The 9790-nt window shown below is 53.7% G+C and overlaps 1 protein-coding gene across 1 annotated transcript in view; it reads left to right on the top strand.

The window, feature by feature from the left end:
* Positions 1–7394: 7394 nt before the first annotated feature.
* Positions 7395–9790, top strand: part of GNRHR (gonadotropin-releasing hormone receptor) — a gene marked incomplete at its 5' end in the record, with an annotated part of 4432 nt that continues 2036 nt past the window's right edge. Inside the window, 2 exons of the mRNA XM_010077715.1 lie at positions 7395–7415; positions 9679–9788. Coding sequence (XP_010076017.1) covers positions 7395–7415; positions 9679–9788 — 131 coding nt within the window. The remainder of the gene's footprint in view (positions 7416–9678; positions 9789–9790) is intronic.

Here is a 9790-nt window from a genome sequence, read left to right on the forward strand (position 1 = left end):
CCCCCCCCCCCGCCAGTGCGACGGATGGGACAGCAGAAGAGGACGGTGACACTGGCTGGTGCAGCAGCACCTCCATCTCCATGCTCCTCCGTGGTTGTCTCCATCATTTTTCCTTGCATCCCTCCATAAATCCAAGGGAAAACAGGCTACGGATGCTCATCCCGGCTACTTGTGCCTCCCACCCTTTCCGATACATCGACAGAGTGACCGTCACCGAAAGCCACCTGCACCATGCCAGCAGGACGGCGTGGATGGTGGGGCTGCTCTCAGGGCTGCACGTGGGATTTGCAGGCTGTGGGGTCCATGAAATACCTTTCGGGGCTGAGGCCGTGCTCGGTTCCCCACTGGCTGCCCCGTCCTCCCTCCCCGCACCCTCTCTGACGGCGATTTTCCCCTGCTGTGTGTCTCTGGGCTCGCTCCTGTTTACGGAGATGGGAGTGAAAAGAACTGATTGATGACTTTGTTCCATCCCAAACACTTTGGGGAAGTTTGCATGGTTTCGGAGGCCGAGCTGGGAGCTGGGATTTCATTAAGCACTTGGCTCCCAACACTTCTCCAGGCACGCTCCCGGGGTGGTTAATGTTGTTTGGTTTTGTTTTTTTTTTTAAATCCTGTTTTTGCTATCCCAGGAGCTGGCCTGGCAATTTCCACGGTTTTGCAGGAGAACTTGGAGATGTGGCGAGCTCCGAACCACCGGCAAACCTTGCAGCCGCCGCAAGATTGTTTCGCTTCAACCCGCCTCCATCGCTTCAGCAGCACAAAAAAAATCACACTCCAGCTGCCTAAAAGCTTTGGAAAAAAGCCCAAAAAACGAACTACTGGAGTTTGTTTTGATTGTGAGCATGAGGATTTACGGGCTGTGGTTGGGAGAAAGGAGCAAGAAGGACCTCTCCCCTCTGGAAGGATTTACTAGGGAGTGAAAGGCTGGATAGTGGCTGAGCGGTGCTCAGCTCCACAGGCATTGTATAGGAAAAAGATGCAAAAAATTGCTGCAGAGTGGGGATGCCATGAAAGCCAGGAGCCAGGGAAAGGCTGATTTTAGCTCTGGAGGTCAGGAAAGTTTTTTCTGGAGAGGTGGAAAAGCCGGGAGCTGGGGGAAGGCAAGCGGCTGTGGCCATGCTGCTGGTGGGTCCGGCCGTGGGGTGAACCCCCAAATACCTGCTGGCACCAACACAACACGGCTGACCCCCCCAGCATGCCAAACGGGGGGTGTCCCCTGCTCTGTGACCACATTGGGAAGGAAAAGGGCTGTTCCCAGTGCTTTCACAGGACCTGGCAGTTATCGGAGCGCCCAGGGGCTGGTACCTGCATCCCTGCTGTGCACACAGCATCCAGACCCGCGTCACCTGGGGAGGGGTTCGGGGGTCACCGGGACATCCCTGACCACCAAAGGGTCCCACTGGGGTTTCCCTCCTGGACGCCGTGTCCATCCCTGCCATCTCTCCTTCCCCATCGCAGCTCAGAAGAGATGGGAGATGCTACGGGAGCACCAGGAGCGTCTTGATAGTGAATCCCTTTTTAATTACATTGCTGAGCTGGAAAAATTAAGATAAGCATTCTGGCTTGTTTAGAAACTCTCTGCAAGCTGGAGCAGGCCATTATTTTTGAGCCCTCCATAAGCAATGCACATCCCAGGAGCGTTACTTCCTCAGGGATGCTCGCAGGGCAGCATCGTGGTGCCGCGAGCTGGTACGACACCAATATTTGCTGGGGCCATCCCACCGGCTGATGTGGGATAGCAGCAGGGCCTGGGTTATTGCACAACATCGGATCAGCGATGGAGAGGCGGATGCAGAACATGACCGGGCGCGATGGGAACGCAGCGAGGTCCGAGCCAGGGCAGCGCCTCAACGGGAACATTGAAACCGCGGAGGAAGAGCAGGAGCAGAGCTCCAACCCACAGCTGTTTGCTTTAGCTCTGGACAGGCTTTTGTGGACAAAGACCATCCTGTGTCAAAGCACACGTTGCTTTGGGTAATTAATTGCTCCTGAAGAAATCCTTAATTTATTGCTCTCATTTACGGGCAGTAGCCATGGGCTCGGATGCTCCCTGGGCTGTGCACCAGCTGGGGGAGGGCAGCGTCCCACCCATGGGAGGGCAGCTCCCGGTCTCATCTGTGCCTTTTCCTCTGTGATTTTTTTTGCTATAGATCATGTCAACGTGGGCCAGTTGCAGATGATTTATACCAGCAAAGCACTGGCCAGTTTTTCTGGAAAAAGAAAATAAAATCCTGCCTGGCCTGCGAGTGTGCTGGGGAGGGCTGGGGTCTCGCAGCACCTGCGGTTTATCTCCCTCCTGCTCTGCAGGGATTCCTGTCCGATGTGCACCGGCAGCAGGGGCTGTGCGAACCGGAGCAGAGGATCCAATGTTGGCGGCTGTTGTGGTTTTACACAACCCGGCTTGTTCATCCTTCCTCCTCCCGGGGATGGGGAGAGAACTAAAGGGGTGAAGGGAGAAGTGACTCAGGGAGTGACATAAGAAAAATTTAATAACTAAACTGCAATAATACTGGAAGTAATAATATATACAAATATCCAAATGAGTGACACACGGTGACACTGCTCACCACCCTGTGATCAAGGCTCAGCCCGTTCACGGCCAATGATCCCAGAGCAGGGAGAGTCCCGACACCACAATCCCGGAATGGAGATAAGAGCCCGAGTGTCCGAGAGACTGAGACGACCCTGAGAGAGGGGTGACCCGGGGGGAGACAACCCAGAGCAAGAGAGAGAACTTCCAGCCAGAGCCTCCCCTCTCTCCTGGCCGTGCCGGGCATGGGATGGGACAGACCATGGGCCAGGCTGGGTCTCAGTCCTGACCCTGCGGTGGGATCCTGGGCTGGTCACGCTCCTCCTGCCCCTGCAGACACGGGCACAGCAAAACTGGAGCGCCAGGTTAAAAGGTGCTTTTTAACGTGTGGCTGAGCCTCTACTTGGGATGGGCAGAAAATGCACAAGGGATGGAGCCAGGCGGGTGGCTGGGACTCTTCGTTAACCCGTGCATAAATTTATTTCAAGTTAATTATTGCACTGAGCAACACGGAGCTGAGCCTGGGCTGGGGTAACCGGGGCCGATCCGCCTCCGAGTTTCAGCTCCAAAAGAGTTTGTCAGCATCCGTGCAAACGGATGGAAACACCTCCCCTTCCCGGAGCGCCTGTGGTCATGGGGCCAACCGGAGCCATAAAATATCTCACCACCTCGTGCATGGTGCTGAGGGCACGCTCAGAAAAGCCGAGCTGTGCCGAGATAATTCTGGCGCTGCCGGAATTCCCCCCAGGGAGGTTGTGGCCAGATCAGCTTTCGTCGGAGGGTCGAGGTGTGTTTGCCGGCAGCGGGGGCAGAGGCGTTTGGTGGGGGCCAGGCGCTGCTGGAGGGAAGGGCTGGCAGCATCCTGGTGTGAGCATCTTGGACCCGCTGAGATGGAAACAGCTGGGAGCAGGGTGGGAAGGCAGGATGTGAGATAAGCTATTCCCAAGGGAAACTTGATGCAACTCCTCCCTGGGAGACCAAATCCAGCCGGGGGGAGATGTCAGCACCGATGCTCATCCCAAGGGACACCAGGGTCCCATGGTGCCAGGGCTCTGCCAGGAGCAGGCTTATTGTGGGAGGGTAAAAACAGGGTGGGGGAACGGAAATTATATTCCTCCATGTTATTTGATTAATCATTAATGGCATTTCTCTGCACCAAGCCACCGATCCTTTCCTCAAAGTGGTCATATCCCCATGGGAAGCTCCCTCAAGCATTTTTAATCCTGGAAAACTGCTCAGAGATACCAAACATGGGGGAAGGATGTGCCAGGGAAATATTTTCCTTGCTTCTCGCCCCCACAAGCCCTGGGTAATGCTGCCAAGGGTCCCACGGGGCTTTCGGCTCTCACCTCTCCTGCAGGAACCGGAGGAAGCCAGCCCTTGGGTCTGGTCTGTGTTTGGGAAGGAGCATCCTTGAAACATGGTCTTGGGGCACAGGATCCAATTTGGGAGCATGGAGAGAGGAGGATGTTTGGTGGTTGGAGCAACACGATGGGCAGGTCCCAGAGGGAGTGAAAAAAAGGCACGACAAGGAGAGCAACTAAAACCCATCCAAAAACAAGGGCAAAATTGTTCATTTCCATGGGTTAGTCAGAATGAAAACATTGGGATTTCATAATTTCTTCCAGCTCAAGAAAAAATACCCACTGAGGGCAGCAAAAGCCCTGGCTGGGTGAGTGCGTGCCAGAGCCGATGGTCCCTCCATCGATGCTGGGGGGGCGGGATTTTCCTCTTTTTTGGGGGACAGGAGCATCATGGAACTGGGGTGCCGGGTGAGAATTCCCAAATAAATCCCCCCAGCTGGGGTTTCCAGCCTGGGCGAGGAAGCGAAGCTGCTGTGGGCAGATGAATGGTGGGTGGAGCGGTGATGGATGTGTGCATCCCGATTTTATGGATGGCAGCGAGTGGACAGGGCTCGGCACAGAAGCCCACTGTGTTTTCTAGAGCTTGACTTCAGGGTTTGGTCTTAGGCTGATAAATTCGGTCTTCTTTCTTTTCTAGTTTAGAGATGGAGAACAGGGATTGGACTCTGGTTGAGATGTTCTAGTGGAAGATGGAGGAAAGACCCTGAGAGCTGCTGCTTTGTGTAGGAAGAAGTAAAATTTGGGGAACTTCTGGGCAGGATGCTCTGGAGATCTGGGCTCCCTGGCCAGTGGGGTCCTTGTCCTTCATAGAATAATAGAATCACAGAATGGTTTAGGTTGGAAGGGACCTTAGAGATCATCTAGTTTCAACCCCTCCTGCCATGGGAGGTCTCACCATCCTCACTGGGGCCAGGACTGGGATGTCCAGTGTGATGTCCTGGGCTCAGCAACACCAGGAGCACCAGCCAAGGTGCTAAAAGATGGGAATTGCAGCGGCTTTGAGCACCGAGAGCATCACTGTCCGATGGCATGATGCCCCCGGAGAAGGGCTTTGGAGTATCTGATATATGGAGCTGAATCAGAAACAATACTTTATTTCACCAAGAAATGGCCCAAAGACAGAGTTTGCCAAGATATCTTGCCCAGTGGGCAGGAGAGATCCCTCCCTCTGTTTTAAACAAAGACTTTTCGGAGGGGAACGGGATGACCCAGCTTATCCCCAGGAGGGACAGCAATTATCATCCCTCTTGGCAGGCTCGGCGGAGCGGCGGGGGGGGGGGGGGAGGGAGGAACAGGAGCCGCTGATTTATCCCCGGTGACTGCGGACCTTCAGTCCTCTGCCTTTTGCTGCAGAGATTTTGGGGAATTCAGGGTGATGCCCCACTCCGGACCCATCCGTAGCCTCCAGCCAGAGGTAGCACCGTGCCGCATGCGACCCCAGTTTTGTTCTATAATGAGAAGGATGAAAATTTGGAGCTCCACCACCCTTTGACTTGTGAACTTTGGGTAAGAAGAGAAGCCGTTCCAGAGGTGAGCTCATTTCTAACCCCGGGAAATGACTTCATGGCCGCTGGTATTTACTCACAAAAACACCGCATGTCAGATGTCCCTGACTAGACTTTCTGTTTCGAGTCCAGCATGAGACAAAAATTTCCTTGGACGAGCTGCTCCTGAGACAATTCAAGGCTTGGAGGAGGAGGAGAAGAATATTGGAAGGAATATTAAGAAAAAAAAAAATCAACATTAAAAACTCTGAAGTCATGAGGTTTTTCTGAGCAAAGGGGAATTTTTGGACAACCAGCCGGGCAGAAACACCTGCCTGGGGTGAGGGTGCTGGGGCGAGGGTGCAGGCGGTGGGTGCTGCTGTGGGATGGTTCTGCTTGAAGAAGAGCCATCGTTACCCCCTGTAATGGTAATAACCAGCAGCAGGAGTTTTTCTCTTGAAAAGACAAGTTTTTCCCTTTTTTATGAAGCCAAGATTCTGGTAGTGATTTATTAGGAGACAGGACAGCAGGTTCCCTGCCCTGCGTTTGCACTGGGTTAATGGAAATTCTATCCCGTGCCGCTTTCCTTGCATGAGATCCCGAATTATAGGGGATGTCCGATGGAAAAACACAGAGCTTGTGCTTTTTTCAAAGTTTTTTCATGCAAAAAATTGCCGCTGGGACTGTGCTACCTGCTGTGGTTTTCTGGTTTGTGTTTTTTCCAGCATCCTGGGATGATCCGTATGGATCTGGGGAGAAAAGCCCAGTTTGGGGAGCCTGGGGATGCTCTTGGCTCCCTGTGACCCAGCGCTGGGCTGAGCTCCGGGGATGTACCGGGGCAGCATCCCAAAAGGAGAGGATTTCGGAAAGAGCCGAGCCGGGGTGTATGGAAAGAAGCCCTGCCTGCCAGCGCTATTTCCTAATCCTGGGGACCAAAAAAACCCTCTGATGGTTAAACCAGCATTCAGAGAGTCAGCTGAAGGCTGCTGAGCAGACAACATCCAAGCTGACCTTTGAGATGAGCAAAAAAAAAATTTTTTTTTAAAAACTGAAAACACAAGGGGGTTACTGTGCAAATGCCGGAGAAAAATAGTCATTTTAATAAGGGACCCCGCCCTTAAAATAAGACTAATTGCTAATGCATGCCCAGGACATTGCTGCGTGATGGCATGCTAAAAAAATCCTCTCTGAACCGGGACCAAAGGTTTTGTTGTGGCATGAGTGAGGCTTACAGTTCCCGAGAAAAATCCTCTCCTTGCCTTGCGTCATACAGTCGGGGATGGAGAGGACATTTCTAGACAAGAAGAAAACCAGCCGGCAAGGAGAACAAACAGGGAACACATTTCTGACGCGCTATTTAATTGCTTTCGTGCAGGTGCAAAGAGCTAAATGAAAGGAAAAATCTGAATGGACATGCGGGGCCGAGTTAATCTCGGCTTTAAGCAGGAGCCTAAAGCCAGAAGGAGGTGGCTGCTGTAATAAACAGGCTTCCACCCAACTCCTTTGTGGGTTTGGTCTTTTTTTCCACCCCCCAGGGACCAGGCTGGTGCTCCGGCTTTGGGGATTCAGCCAGAATCCAGCAGGATCGGGGGGCTGGTGTCCCCACGGAGGGATGTCACTGATGGCAGCTGTTAAACAGCTTTAAAAGTGGATCTTGCAGGACGATGTCGCTCCCAGCTCCTGAGGGCACATTTTGGGTGGAGGGCTGGCAGTGCCGGTGGTGGGTCTTGCTTTTCTCTTTCCCCTCAGATGTAGAGGAGTTTGGATGTATAAATCACCCTCTGCGGCTCTGAGCAGAGATTTCCAGCCTGGTCCCTTTCGCGGTTAAACACAGAAGTGATGGAGGGTTTAGTGGACTCGGACGGATGGTGATGGTCCAGCGCCTGCAGCATCTTGAGATCTGGTCTCTCGGCCTCATAGTTTGATTCTTAAACCCACAAAAGGGAAAAAATCTGGGTTTGGGGTTTTTTTTTTTGTTGTTGTTGTTGTTTTTTTGGTTTTTTTTGCTGTGTCCAGGAGCACTCCTGCAAGCAGAGCAGCCTCAAAGATGGTGCAACCCCTGCTCAGAGCTCAGATATTTCCTAATAAGTGGGAATAAATGGGAATAGGTTTAATGATGGAAAACCTCCCATCCCAGATAGTGAACATCATCGTCCTGGGGAGCAAGGCAGAGCCACTGCTTCCAGCCTGGGACCTGTGCTCCCCCTGTATGTGATGTACTTCTTAATTTAATAGACTGGGAGATGTGAAGGTCTGTTTACATGTAATTAAAGTCCCCACAATGTTTGCCGGTGCTGGGGCTTGGGGCTGGCCCTCTGTCACCCCCCAGCTCTTTTCCTTTCGCTGGCCGGAGGAGCAGGGTGTCCTCGGTTTCCCTGCCTGTCCTTGCATTGCCCATCATATTTTTGAAGCTCTTGTGAGCTCTTTGTCCCTCCCAGGTTTTTTCATGACGCACATCAAGCTCTCCCTGTGTTATTCTGCAAGAAATACAAAAAGAACAAGGTGGGAACTGATAGAGTGCAGGAAAAAAAAAAAAGCATTCATTAAAATGGCAAAATGGCCTAAGTTTCTCCTTATTAATTCCCTCCTTCCAGCATTTCCAGTCCAGGCACGTACCTGTGTTCATCCGTGATGCTCCCACGGACCCGTGTGGTCCAGGAGCATCGCCGGGGTGCGTGTGTGTGTCAGTGTGTGCTGTGAGTCTCCTGGTTGTCTGAGCAACGGGATGTTCATCACTAACTCCGGGGATAATTAACTCATTTTCCTGTATTTATAGAAAAACTGATGCAGGGAGTGTTGGCACTTATCCCTGATGGGGCCACATTTGGCTCCAATATCTTGAATTTGGGCCATTTCTTGCAATGCGGCGGCTTTGTCATCCTCCTCGCTGCCTGCTCATTAAGCCTAAAATCGGGCAGCTCGTTAAGCCCGCCAGGGCAGGGGTGCCAGCCCCTGCCTGGGGGTGAAACACCGGCAGCTGTCAGGGCTGGGCAGCCCGTGGGTGCCCACCTCTGCGTGCCCCGCTCTCGGTTTGCCGGCAGAGGGGAAATTTTTTTTTATCATGTTTTTATCAGCATCACCATCTCCAGATGCCCGCGGCTGCCTGTGCTAAAACCAGCATAGCTCCCGGCTTGGCGGCTGGAGAGAGGAAATTTTGCTGTTTCAAGGGGTTTGTTGCAGGGACGTGATGCAAAGACGCGCTGGAGCATCCTGACTGGGCGCCGTGGCGGTGGGAGAGCGGTGGGGAAGTCAAGGCATGCGGACGGCAGGTATGGGACAAATCCAGACCTTGACATGGCTTTCCCCTTGTTTCTCCCCAAAAAGTGGCTCAGTACTTTTTACCTGCTTTATTTTTACCTGTTTTTTCTTTTTACTGCTTGCTTGTTGGGTTGATTTTTGGGCAGGGAGCGGGGCAAAGGCGGCCAAGGGGCTGGCTCTCAGGGGCTTGGGGTGTGGGTGGGGGGCTGGAGGAGCACGGCTTGCTGTGGGGGACCATCACACTGCTCATCACCCCCCATGTTGGTGTGTTTCTACCTTCACCTCCTCCTCCTGCTTTGCCTCCCCAAGACAAAGGGCTGCCAGCGCCGTGGGACAGGCATGGGACAGGCTCAGCTTGGGGACACCTGCTGCCAGGGCTTTACCCCCACCTCAATGGTGCTGCCCGGCTCCTGGGAAGGTCCAGGCTCCTAAATGCCACCATGACCCTCTCTCAAGAGCCGCTGTTGGTTTCCAGACAGCACAGGACCCATCTCATCACCTCCCGGCCACCCCCAGGTGCTCCCACCCACGGCCCCAGATCTGGTGCTGGACATGGAGGTGGACCATTAAGGTTTAAGACACTAAAAGGGTTTCTAAAAAGCTGAGCCTGGCTTGCAAAGCCCCTTTGGAAGGATAAGTCCTTGAACCGAGCCAGGCTGCCCTGGCACACGCTTTGCCAGCTCCAGTGTGACCCATTCCCGGCCGGGTGTTGGCGGGCAACGGCTCATCCTGTGGTCCTGGCCAGTGACTGCGCTTCCCAGCTGCTCAACCGCCTCGTAAGGAGCTAAAAATGTGTGTCTGTGTGAGCAATCACTATAGCTACGGCCGGGGTTAGCCAAAGAGGGCAGTTGGGCAGTGTCACCACGACCGTGAGGGGACAGGCAGGGTCAGGCAGGGAGCTGATGGTGCCTCTGGTGCAGATGCCACCGTCTCCCCATCTCTCCTTATATCAAAGCTGCAGCACACGGCACAGCCCCTAAGAGGGGGTTCACTTTCCTGCTTGTGTTTCGGCAGGGAATGAGTGACGAGCAGCTCCCCGTATCTCCCCACCACCCCGCCGCGGATGGGGACACCAATGCTTCAACCCCTGGCTGCCCCGAGCACTGGGTCGAGCCCCGGTTCACGCAAGCGGCAAAGGTCCGCGTGGTCATCAC

The sequence above is a fragment of the Pterocles gutturalis genome, unplaced genomic scaffold (genome assembly GCF_000699245.1).
Source record: "Pterocles gutturalis isolate BGI_N339 unplaced genomic scaffold, ASM69924v1 scaffold8253, whole genome shotgun sequence".
In the NCBI taxonomy this organism is placed as follows: Eukaryota; Metazoa; Chordata; class Aves; order Pterocliformes; family Pteroclidae; genus Pterocles; species Pterocles gutturalis.